Here is a 27,449-nt window from a genome sequence, read left to right on the forward strand (position 1 = left end):
GGGAATTGAAGCAAACTGCTCCGTATCTTGGATATAACAAGTTGGTAGCAAATGAGGTGTGCTTTCAGGAGTGCACAGACTTTTTCTTGTACTTGGCTTCTCTGAGCTGATGGTGTGGGATCTGTGTGGGATCTGTGGAGGCAGGGGTTTGGTTTTGGACTTCTTCCTCCCCAGCCCATCTCTGAGATGTAGTGGTTGGGTTGAAGACACAAGTTCACCCCACTCAAAAGAGAACCTCAGCTGAAGAGTTTGAACTCCAACTCTTTTGGGGTTCAAAGATCCTCCAGATCTCGGGCTGCCAATCTGACCTTATTACTGATTGATTATTTCCTGTGCATACATATCACAGCACTCACTGCTTCTTCAGTCAGATTTTACCCATGATTCATGTGACAGCCCATCCACAGGGTGATGAGTGGCTGAAATGCTAGAGGCTGTCCTCATTTTGTCCTTAGGTTTTTGTGAGCAAGTCTGTACAGAATGAGTTGGCTGGTGATGCCAAATCCTGTTGACATCCCTGGCCTCTATTCTCAGTCATCACTTCTATTTGCTTCAATATACTTCTCTATAAACTATCAATAAAAATACTTCCTGTCTCCTGGTGAACATCATTCAGCTTAACGACTGTTAGTAAAATGCCCTGAAATACTAGCTGAGAGAGGCACACTTCAGAAGTGGAATGTAGGTAAGGTTTCATTAGGAGCATACTGGCCACTTAATGGGCTCTGACATGTTAAAGCAATTTCCAGGGGAATCTGGGGATTCTCTTAGCTGGCACTGAGATGTGTTCCCAGAAACTGTCACCTTCTCCAATGCATTAAGTAGTCTGCTGCTAAAACAGAAAGAAAACCAAAGGTAAGTAATTAAACTGAGCCTGTAACTTTTTGTTGTTGTTCATTTAAATAGAGTTTTCTCCTTAGCACCAAAAAAGGGCACCTTTATTAGCATGGCTTGGAAGTGAAATACTTTAACTTTTACAGTTAAGATGCAGTAAGTGGTGTCTACAGTGCTACTATATAGAAGAAATGATTGATTGATTGACTGATTGATTGAAATACAGAACACAAAACACAAGTGCAAATAGATATGCTTTATTTTGAATTCTTACTACGCTGTAGTTATAGAAAGCAGGTTTCTATGCAAGAGCAAAAAATGGATAATTTTATTAGAAGATGTAGACTCTAGTAGGACTACTTGATTACTTAACAGAGATTGACACCTTGCATTTCAACACACTGTTGTATCCCAGAGGACTTATATGAGAGACTGACATTGCAGAGTTTCTAATGTGGTCACATAAGCTGTACAAAATGAGTGCATGCCCATGCCTGAAGTGAAAGCCCCCAAATGTCTGGTGTCCCTGGATCCAGGGGTACTCACTGACCCTATGAGGTGGTACAAATATTTGCTTCGTTTCTCACACTTAGCAAAAGAGCAGCTTGCATTTCTCCCTTCCCAGGACTTGCTTATTTTTAACAGCTGGTCATAGGTTTTGCAGGAGGCAATGGGTGGCGATAGGAGGAGCAGAAGGCAAGTCATCTCCCTTGCTTTCTCACTATTGAGACAACAAAATGACATGGCCATATACAGTACAGTAAAGCCCCAGTGTTTAATGAGCATGAGGCTCCTTTTAACTTCTTTAGAAGCCCAGTTAGCTCATCTGTGCTCTTAGTATGGGACATGCTCTTACACACTGTGGTCAGTGGAAAGGAGCTGCTGCAGCTTGTGGCACATGTATCTTGGCCTCAATGAAAAAAATCCCAAGAAAGATTTGAGGGGAGATGATAAATGAACACACAAACACACGCCCTAGCACAATGGGATACATGGCTTAGGATGGAACTGTACCCTCCATGGAAGACTAATGGAAACCACAGCTTCTGGGCCAGAAGGTCCTCAGGGGAGGAGTGATGACTTGGGAGGCCCCACTGCACCCCACAGAGGAATATGCTGCAAGAAAGGCAGGATTCAGATCCAGCTTGTGGAGTTTCTGACTCTCAGGATACATCTTTATTCCTTTTCCAGCTGAGCTTCTGTCCCTGTATATTCCTGGGATTGCTAATGTAACAGGACTTCATTCTCCAGTAGCTGTGATTGCCAGGAACTTTCAGGCATGGTTTAATCTAAACTCATCCCCAGGTGTTTAAATTAAAGTCACCCCTAGCTCCAGTGAAGAATATTTGCTAGGCTTATGGGGCTGGCAGGAGAAGACCCTCAGGCTGCCCCCTCCACTCCTCTCTCCTTCACCCCATTTACCAGCTGTCAGAGCCTGGACTCCTTTGGGGCAGTGAACCTTCCCCCAACACACACACACACACACACTTGTGGGAAATAGGGCTACAGGGTGGTTTCAGAAGAGAAGAAAAGGATGAAGAGAGAACACATCATACAAAAGAGATATGACAAGGAAATGCAAGTCTGATGTGATGAACTCTGAGCAAGGACATTAAAAAACCTCTGTATTTTCATCAAGCAGAGAGCAACGGTGTATCAAGAGCATATGGGGTGGGATGAGGGCATGAAATACAGAAGTGAGTATGTGTGGTGCTTGCACACATGAAAGAGTAGGAGAAAAAGCATAGGAAAGCAGCAAGAAGAAACAAGGAGCTGGGAATATTCTGGAGTTAACACATCTTGAGAGATGCTTCCAGCAAAGTGAGCTTTCTGTGAACTGGAAAATTGTAACAGTGTAAGATAAAACAGTCCCTTTAGCTTGAAATACCTGTTTTTATTGCAGCCTGAATGATCTACCGCAGGGTTGTGTAATTCAGTCTAAGAATTTATAACACTGGGTTCTTTTTTTTTTTTTTTTCTTCAGTGAAGTATCAGGCCTTAATTAAAACTAAAGTTCAGACTACTTTGGTGAATGGAGCTTTTCAGATTCCCTTGCAGCACTAATGCAAAAGACCATAAATACAAGTGAACTATAGGAATAATATGGCCTAGAATTACCTTTAATTACATGTATCTAATTTTAAATCATTCACGATCCAGGTGCTTTTTCATTCTCTCTCCATTCTTACCAATTAATTTTCTTTATCAAATCTTGTTCAGCCGAAGGATGACAAAAATAACAATAAGTGGATTTTGACCTCTTCTCTGCCCTCCTCCCCCCCACGATATTTTGAAATAAGCTAAATAAGAGATGAAGGCAGCATCTTGGTTCATGGTTTCTGAATCTGGACTCTCAGCTCACCATACACATGCCTCAAAGCGTCACAATTCAGGCTTGCAATCAGCTTTCGTAACCCTGGTTGTTTTGGGATGCATTTTAATTCCCAGATCAAGGTAGAGTTTGCTGGGATTTGCCTGTAGGGAAAAAGGAAAGTAACAATACCGTGATGGGTCAGCCAGTCCTCTCAACCTTACCCACAACTGGAGAAACTGAAGGTGGACAGTATAACATGTCTCAAATTTTTATGCTTCACTCATTTTCATAAGTATCCTATAAATTATTCCCTCTGTCACCTATTCCTCTCTGAATTGACTCATTCAAAGCCTTTTCTAGTCTTTCCTCCAGGCTAATTATAAATTTCCAAAATGAATCCACTTTATTCTGCCTCCTTCCACTTCCTTTCACTTTCACTTTCAGAATTATTTTCTTTACAGCTAACATATTTTTTTCTATGTTATAATTCCGTTTTACCTGTTTATTATAACCTATAGCCTGTTGGTGATTCCTTAAATAGTTAAATAAATCCTTGTTATGAAGTGTCCAGGGCATTCCCATGCAAACCCAACGCAGCACTGATGAGATGCTGAGACCCTTCACCAGCTTCTATCCTGAACCACCCTGCCACCATTGTAACATCAGCAGACCTCCTCACTGGCCACTTCACATGACTTCTTCGTGTCCATACAAGTAAGCCAAAGTGTTCTTGGGTGTCCTGCTGTTAGCAGTTACTCTTACATTATGGATGACTCTTGATAACTCATACTATAAGGCAACTGTATTCTGTGCTGCTCTTGATTTTCAGTTTTTGCTGCAATTGAGATACATGGAAAGCCCCGAATATTGGATTTCTGTGTTTTCTAGATGCTTTCACTACGTTCTGTGTGCAGATTCTGATGGCTGATATTGATTGATTGATTGATTGATTATGTTTGGGGAATGTCAGGATACAGTTTCTCCAAAGGAACCAATGGAGAAGGCAACAGAGTGGGGAGCTATTTATAAAAACAAATGCTCTTTTCCTCAGTATTAAGAGGATTATGAATTTAGCCAGTGTTCTCATCTCACATGGCTGTGGTATTCTGCAAACAACTGAATAGAGTAAAAGTAAGCCTACATTTTAGTTAGTTTCAGATTCTCATCTGGTAGGATTTGGCTCTCAGATGCCATGACCTATGCCAGGGTCAAGACAGAAATGAGTGCCCAGGCTTAGCACAAGTTGCCATAAGAAAAGAAACCTTAATTAGCTCTAAATGACCTAGCCTGGGATCCTCCCACCTGAATATTTGTTTCAGTTCAAGTCTGCCCCTGCTAAAAAGAGGTATTCTAGCTCCTTAGAGGTTAGCTTAGGTACCTCTACATGGCACTGCATTGTATTTTGCGTCATAGGTACCCTGGGGCATGTACTCAGTTTTAGGAAAAAAAAAAAAAAAGCAGAGGAAGATCATATTTTTGGTATGAGCATGTGTAGACCACTTCCAGTGAGGGCTTTCCCTCTTTTTATCTTTGTTCTTAATGAGAGGTATTCTGTCCCCTCAGCTGGCCTACTGGCTCCACAAAATGCCCACTAAAATGGTAGCATGACAAAGTAATGACTTCAATTGCTGCACAAGGTTAATACCCTTTTAACTTAGAGTTTATGGGAATGATCTGCAAGGGATTATTTGTATGGAAAATAAAGAAGATACTATACAAGTCTTGCTGTGCAGCAAGGTTTGGTCTACTTTCTTGAGCACTTGGAGGCCAGATCCTCTAAGGAAAGGTTTCAAGGTTTCCAGACCACAACTTCACAGTGCCCCAGTGAGAGAGGGTGGCACTACCATGTCTGATTCATAGTGCTATCATCTCTGCATATATATACACACACACTTTTTATTTATATCTATATGTCTATATCTATCTGTGTGTATTCAGAAAGACATCAGCTGTGCTGGGAAACCAAACCCACCTTTTCTGGATTCCCTACTGTCCTACTTCTAAAACAACTTCTTTACAAATGCTAATGCTAGCTGAGCTTTGACAGGAGGAAACACCTGAAGTGACTTACCTCCTAGTGTGAATGCATGCTTGGATAAAATCCCTTTAACACTATCCATCACTGCCTGATTAATTCTCATTTGTCATGCAAAGATTATGCCTCATGTAGGAACTGCTGCTGCCAAAGGCTTTTCCATAAGTCATGCTCCTCATTTGGCTGAGGCTAATAGTTAAATGCCACTCTCTCTATATATATATACATAGATATACACATACATATATAAACTTTATGAGGATATATATATATATAAACTTTATGAGGGGTCAAGACTGAAGCCCCCAAGCCACTTCAGTTCCAGAATAATATTGTATCAGCTGGATCACACATACCTGGTTTGTGTAGTCACCCAGGTGATACAGAAAAGCTACCTTAAAAATACAGAGACGTCAAAACTCTCATCCCCAGAAAGAATTGCAAAAGCCAGGTCCATCCCAAAAGACAGTTCCTGATGCACAGGGAAGCAGTGGAAGGGTGAGGAAAGCCTAGAATAGGTTTAATTTTCTGCAAATGGAGTAAAGCCACCCTAATCTGATTTTCCTGGGAGAGAATTCAGTGATGAATGGTTCTACATAATATGCTGAGCCATCACCACACTGGAGCCATTTATCACTCTGAATGCTTGGAGGCAAATGTGATTATTATTTAAATAAACTACAACTGCCCCCTGCTCTGTCCTCTCTGTGCATAACCTGCAGCCTTCATTCATCTCAGAAAAGTTAAATCTTAAAATGACTAAGCTGATCCGTTTCCATTTTAAATGATGTCAAGGGCACTACTGAAAAGGAGAAAACATGGTGTCTTGAAGGAAAAGGACATCTATTCTGTGAGTAATTTTTTACCCTAACTCCTGTGCCTTTGATGCACCTGACAATTTCTGCATCCTTGAAGGATGCAGTCCACAGCAGCTTTTGGATTGAGAAGGATGCAGAACAACAGGGGAGGATAGCACAGCTGGGTAGCAACGAGGACTCTTGCTGCAACTTGTGTAACTCATGTGGACTGTGCTGAGTCATGTTCAGCAGTGTCTGTGACATACCACGTGCACAAAGCAAGCACGGTATGATGCCCTTTCACAGTCATTTTTCTACCCAGCTCCACTCTGGAGACTGGTTTTGATCTTTTTATCCCTGGCCCAGGTGCAATCAGGCTCAGACCTCCCCTACTGACTGCAGATAATGCTGACAATTTATGCAGCTCCTGAAGCACAGGCAATTTTTCAAACTCCTTTTGCACACACCTGGGGACCATCAGTTCAGGTAATGATAGATAACATTGCTTTGGCTGCCCAAGACTAAGCAATGGCTCCAAAATTTTCCAAGGATCTCAGGCATATATCCTGGAATTAGCTAATGCTGAGCTTATAACTTTGAACTCAAATGGAAAGAAGGTTTAGGAAACAACTTGCTTAGCATGCAAGTATCACTGTGTCAGCATGAGGTGCAACTCTAAGGATAATGAAGGTGGCTTTTCTTTTCCTCAGGCTTGGGAGCACCCTGTGCTGGGAAGATGTCTCTGTGCCAAGGCAGCCCTGTGCAGTGGTGCTACCAAGCGGGAGAAGCTGTGTGCTTGTACACATGCTGCAGCCATCCCAGCAGGCTCTGCTGCATCCAACACACATTTCGTGTCTTGACATAACCTTCCAAAGATCATCTGAGGTACCTGAATGCCTTGTATAATCATGATTAGTGTGAGTGGAGAAAAGCCCTTTTTGAGAAACAGCACAGGATTTGATTTGCACATACTGAGCAAATGGCAGTAAACACTTCATGTGTAGGATAAATCTGTCTTTCTGTGATAGCAACTTGTAGGTGCTATTGTCAAACACTAAAAATAATGTAATACAGTGAAAAAGTAAAGTCAGGCTGCATTAGCAACTACCCACAACCACCACCCCTTACTCCAACGGTGGTACTGAACAGATGAAATGCTCGCACAGTCTTTCTGCACAGTCTCTCTGGACAGCCTGACTTCTTCTGACTACTGAGACCTATAGCTCCGCTGTGTATTGAATTTTACAGTAAGGAGAGAGTGTCTGAACTGAATTACTCAGTGCAGCATTAGTTAAGTGTCTCTTGTGAGGTTCCTCCTGTGAGCAAGCACGGGATGAATCCCAGCTAGCTGTGCTTTCTTCCATACCTGAACTCCTTTTTCATCGTTCTCAGCACACCAGGACCCTCAAGGCGGAGCGTGACATTCTCCAGGGTTTGTTTCAGAGGATTGGTGAATTCCACAGTCACAGACATTTCTTTTCCAGCTACCATCTCACCCTGGGTCTGCAAGACAAGGAAAGGACAATGCTCTGCAAGCTGGTAATAATAAAATGCCCCATGGTGAAATCTGTAGTGTTTAATACACAGTGCTTGTAAGGAAGGAGAGGAGGGGGAATGGAGCACACGGCAAAACAGCTTGAGGTAGAGAAAGTATGGTCAGAAGAAAACTGTTGGATGGGTCCATAAGTACCACTGTAGATTATTTTACCTATTGCACTTTTCCCTCAAGCCACATGGCAGATCAAGAGGCAGGTCCTCATTTCCACAGAAAAAACAGAAAACTGCATGCACAGCCCTGGAGCTGAGTGTCCAGCTGAGGGGGCCTCTCTCCCAGATTCACTCCCACTCTCCATCAGCACTGAAGTACATGACCTGCTCAGGACGTAAACTCCAGAAGAGAAGGGCAGGTCTTATTGCCTTAAATTAGAAATGCCAGGTCACACTGCTTGCACCTCCTAAAAGTGTTGTGCCTATCTCCCCCTGCCGTGCAACTGCCTCTTGTGCCCTGAAGGGTTTCTAACCCTGCGCATGCACTCTTCCTAGACCTGAAAGCCAATTGTCCTTCAAAATCCTTACACAGAAAAAAGCAATACGTGGAAAATATTAAACTGCAAGACTAATGAATAGTAATCACATTGAATTCCACGTGTATTGCAGTACACAGCTGAAGGGATCTGTCTGTCCCTTCAGATCAGTGCCGGTACAGCTGTCTGGAAAACACCTCCAAATGAACATGTTTTTAAAGAAAGACTACATGCATAGGGATTTTGTTGTGGTTTTTTTGTTGGGCTTTTTTTCCCCACCCCCCCCTAGAAACATAAAATTTCTCACAGAATATAAAAGGCTTAGGCAAGGTTTTTCAACTTACAGCTGGCAGATCCCAGATGGTCCATGGACTACTTAAAGGGCCTTGAAAAAGGTAACTAAGAAAAACAAGTATCTTGTCAATTAATTTACAGTGCTATGCTGGGATCCGCAGCCTTACTGCAAATTTTTAAGGAGTATGACAGTTGCAAAAAGCTGGAAAGACTCTGGTCTAAGGGATCACTCTGCAGCAAATACTGATACACTGACTGCAGTAAAGAACAAGATACTCACAGCTAAGGTCTTAACAGCATTTGGCCACCTGACTTTGCAAAAAGACATCAGTGGCATTTCCAGAAGCCCTAGCCCAGTTAAAGGTCTTATGCCCTCCTTATTTCAACTGCCCATTTAAGATCACTGGGGGGATTCAAAATCATCCTGAACTCCCACACATGCAACTGAGACCATGATCTGTATTTGCTGAACTTATTTTTGTAACTTAGTCTCAAGCTAAATTAGAATAAGGTGTCATTTCGTACACTGTTAACTCTGATTATCTCCTTGGACCAATGCAGAAAGATCAAAGGTTTATTTGAAGGCAGAGGGGGAAATAAATTTTTTTCATTCTCCCTTACTCTCACATTAAGAACTCCAGCCTGACAGTCAAATTCAATGAAGAAATCTAACAAGAAATCTAGGGAGATAAGCTTAATCAGATTTCTTAAAAAAACAATAAAGCAAAGTTTCCTATATAAATACACAGGTATACACACACATGCACACACACACTTTTAAAAAAATCCAGCTATTAAAATTTCAGTTTATTTTTACACATCACAAAGAAGCAGAGAAGAAACAAACTCAGTTTTACTAGAAGACATGGTTATTGGACAATGGACCTATCTCATATCTTAAACATCCATTCCTCATAACAGCAGGGAGGCTAAACTATTTTAAAGCTCAAAACTGGGATCCTATACAAGATGTTTGCTTTAAGTACTGAATTGAAAGAACTCTCTACTTTCAAACTTTGGTTATCAAAGAAAGGTATTTGAAGTAGATTTTGTCTTGTTTACCTCCTTTCCAGAATGCTCAGTAAACCAAAAAACTTTTATTTGAAAACACCTACAATCTGATCAGATCATAGCAACATTTCTGCAGCCCATGAAATATTTTGCAAACTTCACTGTAGTTTTGATCTACATTTTTTTAAAAGGTTTTTTCTGCAGAAGGCTACTGTTTCGGATTACTACATTTATTATTATATGGAAACATGAACATTGGTTCAAATAAATATGCAGGGGGCGAAAAGGTCCAAAACCATATATTTCTTTCAAGGTCCTGAATTTTAGGGAGCTGCATTCATGTTTATGTAAAGCTTACTGAACAGGTGTTCTGATTTTTTTTTTAGTATTGGAGAAAAAAACAGATCCAAATGACATCATTCAAAGCAGATGAAGGCTCAGCGCTTTTGAAAGTGAGGCAATTTATTTAGATGCCCAGTTATGAATTGAGAACTCTCAATGTCAGCCGTGCCTTTGCAGTATGACATAGAGTCCTTCTCCTGCCACAAACATTACACTTCTACACTTTCATGGGTACCATGCCACCACCTGCAGAAATGCTTGAACTTTCAGGACAATCGACTGACAGTACATTCACACAGTGGCAGTAAAGCACTGAAATCCTCAAACCATGGTCCCAAATTGACGTGTCCCATTCAAGTTTGGAGGAACTTTCCTTAACACCTGCAGGAGCTTTCCAAGCCATTTTACCTCAACAACAGCGTCCCTCATTCTTCAGCAAGAGGCCTCTGTGCTGTGTTGCTTTAAATACAACAGACTTTTGAACTAGTTAAAGACTTGAGTGACTTGAGTGAGTAACTTCTATTATCCTTTCAGTTTCTCCAGCTTTATCAGACCTTTTCCACTCCTTCCTCTACTGAGATCACTTCAGCTCTCTATCGGTGATGCTGTCAGTCTTAGTCTTTAATGTAGGGATACTCAGTACAATATATAACATACCTATACACCCTTGTACACTCCAGCTAGCCACTGCTTTATAAGGTCCATGTTAGACTGAAGGTCGAATGTGCACACACACACAGGTACACCCCCCATCCCAGAAATCAATGTGCCAACCTTGTAGAGAACAGCCCATGCGCATCATGATGGTCGCTCCCCTCTACCCCAGCCCTGAGCTACCTTGATCCTCAGGGTGGGAATTTCCAGGACTGTTGCCTTCTGCGTGGCCAGAATCTTCCCTGTTTCATTGATCCGTGCCGTCACAAAGAAATGAAAGGAAGCTTGGTCCAGCAGGTCACTCAGGTACTCACTCGATTTGATCACAACATCAAAAGAGCTGGCTAAGGGGAGAAATGATAAAGAAAAAAGACATATGAAGCAATCTAATGGCTAATTTCTCCTCCCACCATGGCCAGTGACAGTTACACAAGTGCCTCGACCCACCACCAAAGAATAACTTTGATTTTTTTTGTCCAAACTACCTTAATTTCTTTGCCTCACCATTCCCCCTCTTATCTTGCCTTCCTTCCTTTTAGGTTGTGAGCTTCCTAGAACAAGAGCTTGGTTTGTGCACAGCTTCTGCCCAGTGCCTGTCACCACATGCCCAGGTCACTGTCGAAGGTTTCTAGGCACCACCTCACAATAAGTAAGAAGCAAGACTGGCAATAAATATCTACTGGGCACGAAGATCCAAATCAGCTTTTGAGTGTCACCCTTGTCGATGTTTGCTCTTTCACTTTATTCTTGTGCTTTCTCTGCTTCTCTTCTTGGCAGAGAGATGCCAGCAGGTATGCTCCCAGAGCAGCCATTGTGGGGTGTGAGCCCATGTAAGCTACCTGGAAGACCACCTGCTCTCCAGGACATGTCTAGATATCTGCTTTTGTCCTACACTGGGCTTGTGTGCAAAATTTAGCAAGAAAGTCCTCCTGTCACCATCATGCCCTCTAGAGAGCTTTCATATTCTCCCTGACAATAATTATTGGAAGGAACAAGTCCCCCTAGGCTAGACAGTTGAGATGCAGGGAATCATTAATTTTAACCATATTGAACTACAGTTCCCAAGCCAACAGTAGTGTGAGAATGTGATGCAGAGAAGCAGACCTGCTAACTAAGTGACCAGGCAGAATATATAGACATGGAGCACTTGCCTCTATAAACATTCTTTATAACCCTATATATTATATACACCAAGATCTCTCAGCTGTTAACTATGATTATTACTGTTATCCATTATTTGTATTGTATTTGTGACATACACTGTACACACTCAGTGTGTAATTGAACTCAGTTGGGTAAATGACATTCACTCCTTTTCACTCTTTTGATCCGCTCACATCGAAACCAATTGCTTGATTTGGTTTCAAAGCTATTCCCTTGGTGACCAGCTGACCTGGATTTACCAGGCCAGCCTTAGGTGCTCCTTCTCCCTCCCTCCCTCTCTCTCTCTCACTCTGTATCTCTTGTAAAAGGATTTCCTATAATGTTCCAAACTAAATTATAAATAAGGCAAGATATTTCTCATCTGTGTAAACTAAGTCAATAAATAAATAAGTTAGTTACAGTTGAAGATAAATTTACAGTGGAAAGAAAGATGAACACAGGAAAAGAAAAAAAAAAAAAGAATAATAGACTTCAGATTCCTTAACATTGGCTGTGCTGGTAAGTTGCCAGTGCCACTTACTGCACTTGGGAAAGCCAAGGGAAACCCAAAATCAAGCTGCCTTACAGCCTTTCAAAAAAACAGAGAGAACTAAATATAACTGAGTCGATGAGAGAGCACCTTTGCAGGCACTAGAAGGTTTAAACTATTAAAAACCTCAAAGATGTTTTCATCCCACACAATTACTTTAATAATTATTCTGAAAATCATGCATTCATTTCCTTTTTGAAAACTTAGTTTGCTTCACTCTTTCAGCCACATGGGCTGGAAGAATGTCTTTGACACATCTTTATTGTATTGAAAGTTCTGTTACTTCCAGATATATATACACACTTGCCATGAACGAAGTCTACAAATTCTTCTTGAGTTCCTCAGAAGGTATTTTCCCATCACACCCCTGACAAAGTTGTAGATGATCACCCTGTCTCCCTTCACACTGTTCATCTGCTCAGACATCATTCCTGATTGCATGTGTACTTTTTTCCAAGGCAAAGGCAAAAGAATTCACCCTCAAATTTTATGTATCACCTTCAGAGATGGCATAACTCGTGAGGGTTTTTTTGTCTTGTTGTGGAACAAAGTGCTCCACAAGTTAACTGGTGGATAACTGTAGCTCAGATATAGGCTCCACAAGTTAACTGGTGGATAACTGTAGCTCAGATATAGGCTAATTTCCACCTTGTAGGGTGGTAACACCTTAAAACTTGTCTCCTTGGCCAGAAGCAGTAATGGGGACATGCTTTTGGTACACATACAAAAAAAAATCCATGTTCAGTTTTCTCAGGTGCCTCTCTCTAGACCGTGCTCACTCACCATCAGTCAATTCAGAATTTTCAGCACAGTTTCAAGAAGCTTTTTACAAACCATTTACTTAAATTAGAAAAAATGAATTATGAGGGTCAGTGATGCTTAAACTGCTATTAATTTCATTTCTTGCAGAGGAACTAGATGAGCCTCAACTCACTGCAGAAGTTGTGTTTCAGGTAATAATACCTTACACAGACCTTTGATGCAAGAGCAGACCTAAGTCCTGGAGACAAGCACAGATCACAGCCAGAAAGGGTAGCAGGTATTTGCACATCTCCTACAAGATGACTGGATTTTTCCCTGTTAAAGCGGCACAGAATTTAGACCAAGCAGTTGAAATTGATTTTTCTTTTACTGTACCTAGCCAAGTCTCCAAAAGTTTTGCAGTATTTCAGATTAAATATTTAGTAACTGATGCAAGCCACTGTAACCCCCACATTGTGTTTTGACAGGCTGTGTTGAAACAACCCAATGCCCATTTCCAGACTTCCTGCAAAAGAGTCAAGGAGTTAGAAAGAACCAGCAAGCAGGTCTCAGGGCTTTTTTTATAGACTGGAAGTAGAATTTTTATTAACCTTCAACTGTAGATCCCTATAAGTGAACTCCTACTTTATGGCGATTAATCATCTCCAAATAAAAATGTGCAGTTTTAGATAATGCTTAAAGTGAGGAAGAAAGCAGAGGATTTTTTTTTTTTTTTTTTTTTCACAGCATGGTGGGAAAAAAGCTAGCAGGTTTGAAATCAACTATGCAAGTCTTACATGAAGAGGGTTCCAGTTCTGCACTGAAAGAGTGTTTCTTGAATTCATTTTTTGTGACTCCAGTATAAAACACTATGTTGCCTGAAAGGTAGGTAGTAGCAGTGTAGTGGTTGTGACTTTTGTTCCTGAAAGTTATAGTGACTTTAAAGTCACTGCCAAGGACTGCCTTTTGCACTCGGAAGTCCATGTCAACATCCGTCTGTGGCTGATATGTGGTGTCTTGTGCACTTTGTTTTTTAATGCCATACATCACAGCAGTCTCAAGAGCCAGTCTCTCTTCCTCTGAGCCTAGAAATGAATGGAAATCAAATTTAGGAAATAAACAGGGGTACTGCATTAGCCCACTCACCGATCACAAGGGTGCATTTTCCAAAGTTTGTGGTAGCTGAAATGAATGGATGAGGACAGTGAACCTTGCTGTGGTAAACTTAATATTAGGAGAACTTCACAACTTCTAAGTCAGCTCATGTTAAAGATTCAAGTCATATCAGATAAATTGATGTAGCTTAATTGATATTAATGGGGCTACACTGATTTACTCTGTGCAAATAGCTGGCTTGAGTAAGAAATGTCTAAACATTTGTACAGAAAGCCTTGAATTGTTTTGAATGCTTTGAGTTACTCCATGATTACCCTTTGTTTTCACTACAGCTTACCCAGCCTAAAGCATTTCTGAGTAGCAAAGCCTGTGTGCTCATCAAGGCATCTGCAGTGGGATGGAGTTACAAATAGAGTTCCAGAGGGCACCTTGGCAGCTTTTCATGAAGCTTCCTCAGTGCCAGAGGTTTGTAAATCCACCATCCAAGATCTGACTGAGGTAAATCTACATCAGTATGGTCCCACCCCATTTCAAGTTACCTTCTTGGAACTTGTACTCTTCAGTAATCTCCATCATTCCATCACCCCCAACTTCCTTGGTCACAATCAACTGCCCAACATGGGTTGTGTCAATTTTTTCTATCACTTGGGTTCCATTTTTCTCCCTTCTTGAGTAAACAATATCACTATTCACCTATAAAATTAAATGAAAAAGGATTGAGAAACATGGAAGCAGAAAGAGCAAGGGAAGCCAGCCTATCTCCCCTCAAAAACAGTGACATGTAGACTTGAAGTCCCACTAATTACTCACATTGAAGTCCCATGTTTAAAATTACTTATATGTTGCAATAAGGACTAGATGCATTTTACTATTTGCAGCTCCAGAACGACAGATGATGTAAGCTTGAGTAGGCTACAGAGATACTGTTAGGACTTGGGGAGCAAGTCTACATATTCCTTGCAACAAAAAGCTTTAGACCATAGAGAGAGGAATGCTTCATAGATAAAATATTTTTTCTGTCCTAAGCTAGATACAATTCAATTAGAGAGAGACCTGCTCTACAGCCGCTGCAATTCTGGGCACACAAGCTCTGGTGGTGCAAGAAGTTAAAACTCTTGACCAGGCCCTCTTGCTCCTCATGGAGATATTTCCCTCTCAGATATGCCAGTCAAACCACTGATGTGAGCTCTCTTTGATCCACTGCAGACAAAAGGAACATGGTGAGCAAAGACTTTTTAAAAATAACTGCATCTGTTTTGATTGAAATAAGCAAGGGAGCCTTAACATAAGCAACATTGCTGGCAAGCCTGAGAAGGAAGTAAAAGCTAACAAGGGATGAAGATGAGCAGCTAGAGCTAGTGACTCATTTGTCAGCATAGCTGGAATCTGGGAAGGATAAATGACCACAGGCTGAAGTTTCATTGGAGCCAGAGTAGCTTTTTCTGCTTATTACATTGGTGAGCAGAGATTAGAGAAATCTCTGTCATTCATTAGAGTCATATCACACCTACTGTCCTGCATGTCAAAATATAATTATGAGATTTTTCTCTGATGTGGACTATATGTGAAGTAAGTTCTCAATCCATAAATTGCAGTGGAGCCTTATCTGCTGTCTCACCTACGGCCCCACTGATGTCACTCAAAGCACTAGAAGTATTCAGGTATGTACCTCAGCATAGACAAAAGGAGCATCAAATTGGAAGCAAACGTGACCATGTTTAATGGCTTGAACTGAGGCTGGGCCACACCTGTACATACCTATGGGGAGAAGAGAGATTAAGTGAAAGATTAAATTAATTTTAAAAATGTCAAAATGTTATATTTTCTCAAAGAAAAAGGGTTCCTGGTGTTTAGTGAACTCTTTTAATAGTTTACAGGAACTCCTGACCAAGAAGTGCACAGCTTAATTTCTGTTACTAGCCTTCTAAACAACACAGACTCAAGTCTGAAACAACATAATGCTTCGGTACCTTAATGGCACCGTAAAGAATACTGTAAGTCTCGAGTGCTTGAAACACAGTTACAGCTGTTTTGGTTAAAGCACATAATTTTGTGAGGGCTCAGTTATACCACAGACTGAGAAAGCTCTCACTGCAAATTTGCTAAAGATGTCTTTAAAGAACTGGAAAATTAAGGACTGGGATGAAATAGCAGTGGCTTTTCACTTTTCCTCTCCTACCAATTGCCTGCTCAGGAAGTTTAGTAAGGGCTGCAGGCATAAAATGAAGGATTCATTTGATCAGGCTCCTGTATAGGTTCTCTAAAATTTTAGAAGCCATCTTTTGGCTACAGGACTACTTCTACTCTGTTCAAAGCAGGGCCCTTCTCATGCACGATTTTGTGCACATGCATCATAAACAGTGTTATAATAAGAACAGGTTTATTTTAGAGCTCATAACAAATCAGGAGAAGGTCCTGAGCATGGGTGAATGTGGTTACCTGGTGCAAGAAGTTGTCACTGGCCATATAGTGCCATTGGCTCAGCTATCATCAGCTCATTGTTTGCCACAAAGAACCCAAGTGTTGGAAAGAGAGCTAAGGAGGACTTAAAGTGATATTACCATCACTGGTTTCTTGGGGTGTCCCATCAACAACCTGCCATCCTCCAAAACCAACAGGAAGATCAGGTCTGGTCATCCAAGCTTCATTCCAGCAATGATAGTTCCTTAGGCAAGAGATAGGACCAGAATATTAAATTATTGGAAAGAAGCATACAGACCAAAATAAACTTGTGTAGTTATGTCCTGCCATTGCTTCAATAACATTTGCCAATTTAGGAATGAAAAAATTGGCTCTTTCTAGAGAATAGATTTTTAGGTCTAAAAGTCTGGTAACTATCTGTTAAAACCTGAAGGCCACAACCCTTCATTGTACTTTCTTGACTGCAAGCTGAAGAAGCTTTTTGATTCTTCTAATGTGTTCTGAATGCAAATGTCTCAGAAAACTTGCCAGTGCTTGGAGATTGTTGGGGTATATGAAGAGCTACACAAACTACGATCCCTTTCCAGCCAGACACCTCCACTTTAGTCTGCCTGCTAAAGCAAGCTTTGGATCTTCTTCAAGTCATTGAAGCATGGTCTGCTTTATAACTATTAAGACTGAAGCTTTGGCACCTCTTCTGAAGAGATTTCAGGATCAACTTCTGTCATGATTTAAGCCCAGCTGGCAACTAAGCATCATGTGGCTGCTTGCTCACTCCTCCCTCCAGGTGGGGTAGGGAGGAGAATTGGAAGAGGGTTGAGATAAGGACAGTTTAGTAGGACAACACAAGAAGAGAAGAAATAATAATAACTGCAATACTAATAAAAGAGTATATAAAGCGAGCGATGCACAATGCAACTGTTCACCACCCAGAAACTGACGTTCAGCATGTTCACAAGTTGCAATTCCATCTCCCCCAGTTTATATACTAAGCATGATGTCATATGGTATCAAATACCCCCTTGACTAGTTTGGGTCAGCTATCCTAGCTGTGTCCCCTCCCAGCTTCTTGTGAAAATTAACTCTATCCCAGCCGAACCCAGAACAACTGCATAACATACAGTGTGTAGCTCTGTTTTCATGGCTCAAAACAGATGTGCTTAGCTGGTTTCCATGTTGGATGAGAAAAAGACTCTGCATAGGCCTTATGACTATCCTCACTGTGGAATCCTTATAAAGTCTTCTCAGTGTGTCATGCTAATGATGGAGGTCAGATCTCCTAGACCATACAGTTTTCCCTAAAAAATATCTACAACCACTGTGGGCCAAGTATAGCCTTTAGGGCCCAGGACAGTATGCTGAAAGGTGAATTTCTGAGAGTGATTCATCTAGGCACTCAGGGTTGAAATACCCTCACTTGGATGGATGTTCATGTAAAGAAAAAACACTACAGCACCATCAGTCTGTCCAGAATGTTTCAAAGATGAGCAGATAAGAAAGACAGATCATGTAACTTCCTGCAGTGCTACCGATGCTGAAGGGAGAGCACAGCAAGAAAAAAACACAATCTAGGGAGAGGTCCTTGCAGTAAAGCTGGTGAAGTGTTTGAATTTCATTACTGCAAAAAATAAAAGAAGAAAGGAGGAGAGAAAGGGGCAATTTTGCTTGCAAATTATACATATCCTACAGCAGATATGTATAAAATTACATCTGTGTAGCTGCTGATACAGCCCCTAGTACACTCAATGATATTAGCAACCAAAATGAGGATTGTTAAACTCCAACCATTTCATTAATAATAGGTGAAAACCAGCCATGGAGCAGGGTCGGAAGGATCTGAGGCTTGTCTAACAAGACATTTCAAAGTGGAATTGAAAGCTTGGATCGGGGTAAAACTTGTCAGTTAGGAGAATTAATGAAGCAGCACTACAGAAAAAGGAATTATTCAAGGAAAATGACGCACACTCAGAGAATGTTTGATGCTGCTGAGAGTAGTCAGTGCTGAATCATGCTCGCAGAGCTTTGCTGAGGGCTACCAGAGAATGGAGACGTACTTTGTGATAGGAAGTTTTTCGAAAACTGTTATGCCAACATGTGAGAGAGACAATCCCTGCCCTGAAGCCTTCACCGGTTCACTTTGAATCAAACTCAGATGTGTCATGGGCTTTGTGTTCCGCAAAAGAACCACCTGAAAAGCAGGCAGGAGGGAAGGATGATAAAACCAAGGAGGGGGTATAACAGTGTGGAAAATGGCAGCTCTGCTTCAATTCTGAATTAGGTAATGCAGTTTTTCTATATTTTTTTCTATATTCATCCTAGAGGACAGGACCTTTCTTACTGGCTTTTATAGGTGTAGTGTTGGGTGAAACAGGACAGCAATTTCTTTACGTCTGCTGCCACGCAAATAGCAACTACACTTCAGGATATGCAGTGTGAATGGACAGAAAGACATTGCTTGTAACACACATGAGCATTAAGGAAAGGATGATGAAGAGAACATTTGCCTCTCCAAAATGTAGCAGAAACTTCTGTCTCATAGAAGTGAGCACAGCTGAGGACCTGGCTCCACAGCCATAATTTGTTAAACTGATTCTGTAGTTCTTGTATTCTACAGCAAGCCTGAGACATTAAAGAAAGAAAGAATGGCTATACAGATCAATGTAGTGACCATTAAATATTTACAGAGATAATTACGAATAGACTAAACAAAGCAATGGGGAAATTAATAAAAGATGATCAGGTGGGTTTTATGCCTGGAAGACAATTTAAGAAGGGTACTTCGTATTGCTTATGAGACAGGCACATGCTGGAAACAGCTGCTGCCCTTTCCTTAGCTAATAAGCTCAAGCATTGGGGTTGAGAGAGGCACTGATAACATTATTGAGAAATTAGAGAAAAGTGAGCTGGAAGTGAATGGGAGAGCAGAGGTCTCAGAAGGGCTTTCTACACAGGCCTGGACATAAATGAACCCTCATAGAGCTGGGTGACTTCAAGCAAGTTTCTGCTGAGGTGCTGACGTCGATCGGCTTGGACTTCACAGTAGGAGTGAGTCTTGATTCCCATCCAAGAGAAATATCCCTTAAGTGTCTTTATATCATCATTAAGAAAGACAAGGAGAACAAAATAAGGGGACAGAAGCAGTACTGATGGGCCCAAATCCGGCCAGATTTATAAAAATAACTTTTTGCAAAGTCTGTGATTTTGTATATGTGTTTTGTTGCTGTCGTTGTTTCCTGTCCTGAGGGAGAAGATGATCTTTAATAAAAATAAATAAATGTCAGATAACATTCAGAGGGAGCCCCACACTCAGAGATTGATTGGACTAAAAATCCTGGCTCCAAGTATCCCTAAAGTCTGAGAGTATTTTAAACCTGAAGACAGACCAGGTCCAGCAGTACAAGGCAATAGAAATGATATATTAATAAAGAAAAAGAGCTTTGCTTCCAGTTTTCAGGAGATTATAAATAAAATGATAAATATATTTTAAAAAATCATTATAAATACATTGAGCTTGTCCTCTTAAAAAAAAAATAAAAGAAATAAAAGAGACATTAAAAATAAAATCAAGGTTAAGGCACAAGCCATTTAAAGTCGGCATGTGGGCTACCATGGAGAGTTACAGAATAATGAAGAGAAAGGACACAGAGGAGAAATGAAAAGAGGTGTGTAATATATTAAGTCATGCCCAAAGGGTTATGCGTACCATGTACTAATAAATGCACCAGGAGGATAAAAGGATGAACAAGGCAGTTTCAAAAGTAATCAAGCCAAAGAAAAGCAAATGTAGGATGGGAGGATGAAATGCTAGTGTGAAGTTGTATATGGATTTAAGTGGAGCAAGGATAATTTTGGATGATCTGTCCCTGTCCCAAAAGAATGGAAAACAACAGGACTGAATAAAGAAGTCTTGGGAAACAGCTAGGAAAATGAGAGGTAGGGAAGTAAAATGAAATGTCAAAAGTGGGTGAGAGATGTTTTATAGATCAGATTAGGAGAAGGGGAGAGGAAGACACGAGACAGTGAAAAGTCTGAGGCATGGCAACGATCCATTACTGTGTGTATATGGACTGAACAGTGAGGTGGATAGTCATTTGGTCTTGTTTCACATCATTTATAAACAGAGGAGGTTTCAGAAAAGTGACTGTTTCTCTACAGCTCTGTGAGCCATAGAAGGACCAGCCCCATGAGATGTACTGAGGTCCTGCTGTCACATAGACCCGATGCAGCTTAGCAAACTGTCAGCCCTCAAGGATCCTAACAGGAGGGAACAAGGCAAACGGGAGGACCACAACCCTGGACTTGAGGGCAGCAGACTTTGGCCTGATTAGGGTCTTGGCTGGAATAATCCCATGGAAGGCAATTCTAGATAGAATATGGGTCCAGGAGAGCTGGTTGCTTTTCAAGGGTTACCTCCTCCAGTCTTAAGAATGGTCCATCCCTGTGCACAGGAAAACCAAAAGTGGCACAAGGCCCACATGGTGAACAAAGTGGTTCCCATTAAATTCAAACATTAAAAAAAGTGTGCACAAGATGTGGAAGCGGAGACAGTTGACCAGAAGGAATATAGAGACCCTGTCTGCGCATGCATGGACAGGTTTAGGAAAGGCAAACCCCAGCTCAAACGGAGTATGTCAATGGATGTGAAGAGCAGTAAGAAAGGCAAGCACATCAGTATCAAAAAGACGACTGTGGAAAATGTGAATTGTCTGCTGAATGGGGCAGAGGACCTGGTGACAAAGGACTAGGAAAGGCCAAAGTATTCAATGTCATCTTTGCCTTGGGTTTTACTGCTAAGATTTGCCCTCAGGAATCACAGCCCCTGAGACCAGTGTGGTAGTTTGGAGTAACGAAAATTTACCATCAGTAGAGGAGGAACAAGTTTGAGAATATTTAAACAAGCTGAACACATAGAAGTCCAATGGATCTGATGGGGTGGACCCAAAAGCGCTGTGTGAGCTAGCCGATGTCATTGTAAGACCACTCATATCTACCTTCAAAAGGTCATGGTGATTGGAGGAGGTTCCTGAGGACTGGAATAAAACAAATATCACTCCTTTTGTAGAATCATGGAGTTCTTTATGTTGGAAAAGACCTTTAAGATCTTCATGTCCAACCATTAACCTAGCACTGCCAAATTTACAACTAAACTATGACCCTAAGTGCCACACCTACATGCCTTTTAAATACCTCCAAGGATTTAAATACGTCAGCCACTTCCCTGGGCAGTCTGTTCCAAAGCTTGACACAGTGAATATATTTTTCCTAATAGACAATCTAAACTTCCCCTGGTGCATTTCCTCTTGTCCTAACACTTGTTATTTGGGAAGAAAGACTGACATCTACCTTGCTACAACATCCTTTCAAGTAGTTGTAGTGAGCAAAAAGGTCTCCCCTCAGCTTCTTTTACTCCAGACTAAAGAACGCCAGTTCCCTCAGCTGCTCCTCATAAGACTTGTTCTCTAGACCCTTCACTAGGTTCGTTGCCCTTCTTTGGACACGCTCCAGTACCTCAATGCCCTTCTTGTAGTGAGGGGCCCAAAACTGAACACAGTAATCAAGGTGCAGGCTCAGCAGTGCCAAGTACAGAAGGGCAATCACTTCCCTGTCCCTGCTGGCCACACTATTTCTGACACAAACCAGGATGCTATTGGCTTTCTTGGCCACCTGGGCACACTGCTGGCTCACATTCAGCCAGCTGTTGACCAACAGTCCCAGGTCCTTTTCTGTGGGGCATCTTTCCAGTCACTCCAAGCCTGTAGCCTGTTCTTCAGGAAAGAGAAGGAGTACCCAGGGAACTACAGACTCATCAGCCTCACCTTGATCCCTGGGAAGGTTATAAAGCAAATTCTTCTGGAAAACATTTCCAAACATATTAAGGACAAGGTGACTGGCAGTAGTCATTATGGATTTACAAGGGGCCAGTTGTGCCTGATCAACCTCTCTTTCCTCTGACAAGCTCTCTGACGGAGCTGCCACGCAAACATGCAGAAATCCAGGTCCCAGGCTGCAGAGAGTGCCTGAGCCTGTCAATCCTGCTGGAGGGCAGCAGCGACAGCACCTGTGTGCGCTGTGATCAGCTGGATGACCTGCTCAGCCTGGTGGCAGAACTCAAAGAAGAGGTTGAAAAATTAAGAAGTATTAGGGAGTCAAAAGGGAAATTGATTGGTGGAGTAGCACCTTAGCACCCCTGAAGCAAAAGGTGCAAATAGAGGCTCCAGAAGAGCCAGGCGATCCGTCACCCTCTGGCTATCAGGTAGAAGGAGGGGACCTAAGAGATGGGGGAGACTAGAAACAGGTCCCTGCTCAGGGAGAATACTCTTCCAACATCCCTCACCCTCCACGTAGTCCCTTATAGATATGGGGACCTGGAACTTTTGAATGAAGTAGAGAAGGATGAAGAAAATTAGTCAAACAAGGAGCAAGATCAAGGTCCACCAAGGCCAGGTTGCTCTAGACCAGGTATTAAAACAAATCCTAAAAAGAACCCCAGAAGGGTCATTGTAGTGGGTGACTCCATTCTGAGGGGTGTTGAGGACCCAGTATGCAGGCTGGACCTGCTTCATAGGGAAGTCCGCTGCCTCCCTGGGGACCAGGTAAAGGACCTCATGGCAAAAATCCCCACTCTAGTGAGGCCCAAGGACTACTACCCTCTCTTGTTTTTTCAGGTAGGTAGCAAAAATATTACTAAGAGAAGTCCTAAATCAATGAAGAGAGATTGCAGGGCTTTGGGGAAACTGGTTAATGGGCCAGGGGTACAAGTAGTGTTCTCCTCCAGTCCTTCAGCTGTGGGGATGGATGAAGAAGATTACAGGAGAAGACAACAGTGAACTTGTGGCTCCAAGACTGGTGTTATTGTCAGGGCTTTGGATTTTTCAATCATGGGTTAGTATACAGGATGTCAGACCTTTTGGCATCAGATGGGATGCACCTGTCCCAGAGGGGGAAAAGGATCTTGGGGCAGGAGTTAGCTGGGCTCACTGAGAGAACTTTAAACTAGGAGACAAAAGGGGACAAAACTGGAACTTCTAGATATAAGCCCCAGGGTAGATTACCAGAGTTTGTGGGCTGTTGTGCCAGCAATGACCCTCACCCTGCTATCCCAGTGGAGGCAAGGGATGGAGACGTGCAGCACAACAAAGATGCCAGGGATATTGATGGATCAGTAACAGTGGTAACACCTGTGAAAGGTCAGGCCCAATTTAGGACCTCTAAATGTGAAAAGGTGATGGGACATCAGCTCACCTGAAGTGCATGTATACCAGTGCACACAGCATGGGTAACCAACAGGAGGAGCTTGAAGCCATGATGCAGCAAGAAAATTATGATGTAGTGGCTATTACAGAAACATCGTGGGATGTCTCCCATGGCTGGAGTGTGCCAGTTGATGGTTACAAGCTTTTTAGGAGGGATAGATAAGGAAGGAGAGGTGGTGGGGTGGCGCTGTATGTTGGGACTATTATGATTCCTTCGAACACAAGTATAGTGAAGACAGGGTGGAGTGTCTTCACGTTAGAATGAGGTGGGAGGCCAACAGGGCAGATGTTGTACTAGGAGTCTACTATAGGCCACCCACCCAGAACCGAGAGGTGGATGAAATATTCTATAGATACTTAGAAGAAATCTCATGATCACTTGCCCTTGTTCTTGTGGGAGACTTTAACTTCCCAGACATCTGCTGGAAATAAAACACAGCAGAGCAGGATCAGTCCCAGAGATTCCTGGAATGTGTGGGACATAACTTCCTGTTGCAGCTGGTGAGTAAACCAACCAGAGAAGGTGCCCTGCTAGATCTCCTCTTTGTGAACAGAGAAGGACTGGTGGATGATGTGGTGGTTGGAGGCTGACTAGGGAACAGCGATCAGGAAATAATAGAGTTCTCTATTCTTGGAGAAGGGGCAGTAGAACTCACATCCTGAACTTCCAAAGAGCTGACTTTGTCTTGTTTAGGTACCTGCTTGACAGAATCCCTTGGGAGACGGTCCTGAAGGGTATAGGGGTACAGGATTGCTGGATACTCTTTAAGAAGGAAGTGTTGATGGCTCAGGAGCAGGCTGTCCCCAGGTGTTGTAAGAGAAGCCTGCGGCAAAGAAGGTCACCCTGACTGAACAGGGAGTTTTGGCTGCAACTCAGGGAGAAAAGGAGAGTTTATGGCCTTTGGAAGAAGGCGCTAGCCACTCACAATGATTACAAAGATGCTGTGAGGCTATGCAGGGCAGAAATCAGGAGGTCTGAAGTCCAGCTAGAAAATAATCTGGCTTCAGCAATCAAGGACAACAAGAAATGTTTCTATAAGTATGTCAGTAGTAAAAGAAAGACCAGGGAGAGCCTTTATCCCCTCCTAAACATAAGAAGAAACATGGCAACAAGGGACAAGGAAAAGGCTGAGGTGCTTAATGCCTTCTTTGCTTTAGTCTTTAATAGCAAGACCAATAAGACCAGTCTAATACTGAGGGAATCCAGCCTCCTCAGCCAGAAGACAGAGACTGAGAGACTGACCCCCCCGCAATCCAGGAGGGGATAGTCAGTGACCTACTGCATCACACAGACACACTCAAGTCTATGGGACCGATGGGATACACCTGAGAGTGCTGAAGGAGCTGGCTGGGGTGCTCGCCAGGCCACTTTCCATCATTTACCAGCAGTCCTGGCTGACCGGGGAGGTCCTGACTAATTGGAATTTGGCCAGTGTGACACCCATCTATAAGAAGGGTCGGAAGGATGATCTGGGAAATTAAAGGCCTGTCAGCTTGACTTTGGTGCCTGGGAAGCTGATGGAGCTGCTCATCCTCAGTGCCATCATACAACACATGTGGGACAACCAGATGCTCAGGCCCAGTCAGCGTAGGTTTATGAAAGGCAGGTCCTGCCTGACAAACCTGATCTCCTTCTACAACAGAGTGAGCTGCTTATTGGATGAGGGAAAGGCTGTGGATGTTGTTTACCTTGACTTCAGTAAGGCCTTTGACACTGTTTCCCACAGCATTCTCCTGGTGAAACTGGCTGCTAGTGGCTTGGATGGGCACAGGCTTTGCTGGGTAAAAATCTGGCTGGATGGCCGGGCCCAAAGAGTTGTGGTGAACAGAGTTAAATCTGGTTGGCGGCCGGTCACGAGTGGTGTCCCCCAGGGCTCGGTTTTGGGGCCACTCCTGTGTAACATCTTTATTGATGATCGAGACGAGGGGAACGAGTGCACCCTCAGTCAGTTTGCAGATGACCCCAAGTTGGGTGGGAGTGTTGATCTGCTCGAGGGTAGGGAGGCTCTGCAGAGAGACCTGGACAGGCTGGAGCCATGGGCTGAGGCCAGCTGGAGGAGTTTCCATAAGGCCAAATGCCGGGGGCTGCCCTTGGGCCACAACAACCCCCAGCAGCGCTACAGGCTTGGGGAGGAGTGGCTGGAGAGCTGCCAGTCAGAGAGGGACCTGAGGGGGTTGATTGACAGCCGGCTGAACAGGAGCCAGCAGTGTGCCCAGGGGGCCAAGAAGGCCAATGGCATCCTGGCTTGTGTCAGCAATAGCGAGGCCAGCAGGGACAGGGAAGGGATCTGTCCCCTGTACTCGGCACTGGTGAGGCCGCCCCTCAATTCCTGTGTTCAGTTTTGGGCTCCTCACTACAAAAAGGACATTGAATGACTCGAGTGTGTCCAGAGAAGGGCAACGAAGCTGGTGCAGGGTCTGGAGCACAGGTCGTACAAGGAGCGGCTGAGGGAACTGGGGTTATTTAAGTCTGGAGAAGAGGAGGCTGAGGGGAGACCTCATCACCCTCTACAGCTACCTGAAAGGAGGTTGCAGAGAGCTGGGGATGAGTCTCTTTAACCAAGTAGTAAGTGATAGGACAAGAGGGAATGGCCTCAAGTTGCACCAGGGAAGGTTTAGACTGGATATTAGGAAGCATTTCTTTACAGAAGGGGTTGTTAGGCATTGGAATGGGCTGCCCAGGGAGGTGGTGGAGTCCCCATCCCTGGAGGTGTTCAAGAGTCAGGTCAACATAGAGCTGAGGGATGTGGTGTAGTTGAGAACTGTCATTGTTATGTTAATGGTTGGACTGGATGATCTACAAGGTCTTTTCCAACCTTGGTGATTCTGTGATTCTTTGATGAAACAAATGTCTGAGTGGACAAGGGGAGACCAGTGCACGGGGGTTGGTTTCTCTTTGACTTCAGCACGATCTCTCAGAATATCCTCATAGACAAACCATTGAAGTATAGACTATATAAGTGGACAGTAAATATATTGAAAACTGGCTGAACTGCTGGGTTGTGATCAATGGTATGAACACCAGATGAAGCCTAGTCACTAGCTGTGTACCCCAGGGGTCAATACAGAGTCTAATATTGTTTAACATCTTCAGTAATGACCTGGATGACGAGACCTACTCCACCCTCAGCAAGTTTGCCAATATAGAAAACTGGAAGGAATGGCTGATACACCAAAGGCTGTACAGAAAGAGAGGCTAAGAAAGCTGGCACTGTTCATCCTGCAGACAGGAAGGCTCAATAGGATCTTATCCATGTGTATAAATGCCTGATTAGGGAGTTGAGGGGAAGAAAACAGAACTAGACTCATCTCAGTGGTTCCCAGTGATAGGACAGGAAACAATGGGCACAAATTGAAACACAGTAAATTCTGTCTGAACATCAGGAAACACTTTTTTTCTGTGAGAACGGTTGAGCACTGGCAGAAGTTTCCCAGAGATGTTGTGGAGTGTCCATCCTAGGAGGTATTCAGAACCCAGCTGGACACAGCTCTGAGCAACCTGCTCTAGCTGACCCTCCTTTGAGCAGGAGGGTACAATGACTTCCAGGGGTCCCCTTGCAGTCTCAACCATTCTGTGATGCTGTGTTACAAGCTTCAGATGTAAATTAACATAACTGTTTTCCTTAGATTCCCTCTTGGTAACAGATTATAGAAATCACATAAAAGAGTTTACAGTAACAGGTTCAGTCATTTCTTCCACCACATAATAGGGATTATTACAGTTTTAATAATATAAAAACTTCCAGAGATCAAGTTATGAGACATGCTGAAGAGCAGCTATGTTGATGAGTTGAAGATATGGACACAAATCAGGTATGTTAACATTGAACAGGACAAGTATCTATTGAATATAGGAATACAGAGGTCACATTCACTCTTTCATTCTGTGAAGGAGATGCTTGAAGCCCAATAACCCACTC

General features: G+C 42.8%; 1 protein-coding gene across 1 annotated transcript in view; it reads right to left on the reverse strand.

Moving 5' to 3' along the window:
- Positions 1–1,071: 1,071 nt before the first annotated feature.
- The window catches only part of F13A1 (coagulation factor XIII A chain), a 65,093-nt gene continuing 38,715 nt past the window's right edge, over positions 1,072–27,449 (reverse strand). Inside the window, exons 9-15 of the mRNA XM_074899625.1 lie at positions 16,417–16,520; positions 15,525–15,613; positions 14,395–14,548; positions 13,537–13,824; positions 10,489–10,649; positions 7,347–7,483; positions 1,072–3,309 (exon numbers count right to left, since the gene is read on the reverse strand). Of these exons, the coding sequence (XP_074755726.1) occupies positions 3,165–3,309; positions 7,347–7,483; positions 10,489–10,649; positions 13,537–13,824; positions 14,395–14,548; positions 15,525–15,613; positions 16,417–16,520 (1,078 nt within the window). The 3' untranslated portion in view covers positions 1,072–3,164. The remainder of the gene's footprint in view (positions 3,310–7,346; positions 7,484–10,488; positions 10,650–13,536; positions 13,825–14,394; positions 14,549–15,524; positions 15,614–16,416; positions 16,521–27,449) is intronic.

The sequence above is a fragment of the Athene noctua genome, chromosome 2, assembly GCF_965140245.1.
Source record: "Athene noctua chromosome 2, bAthNoc1.hap1.1, whole genome shotgun sequence".
Taxonomy (NCBI): domain Eukaryota; kingdom Metazoa; phylum Chordata; class Aves; order Strigiformes; family Strigidae; genus Athene; species Athene noctua.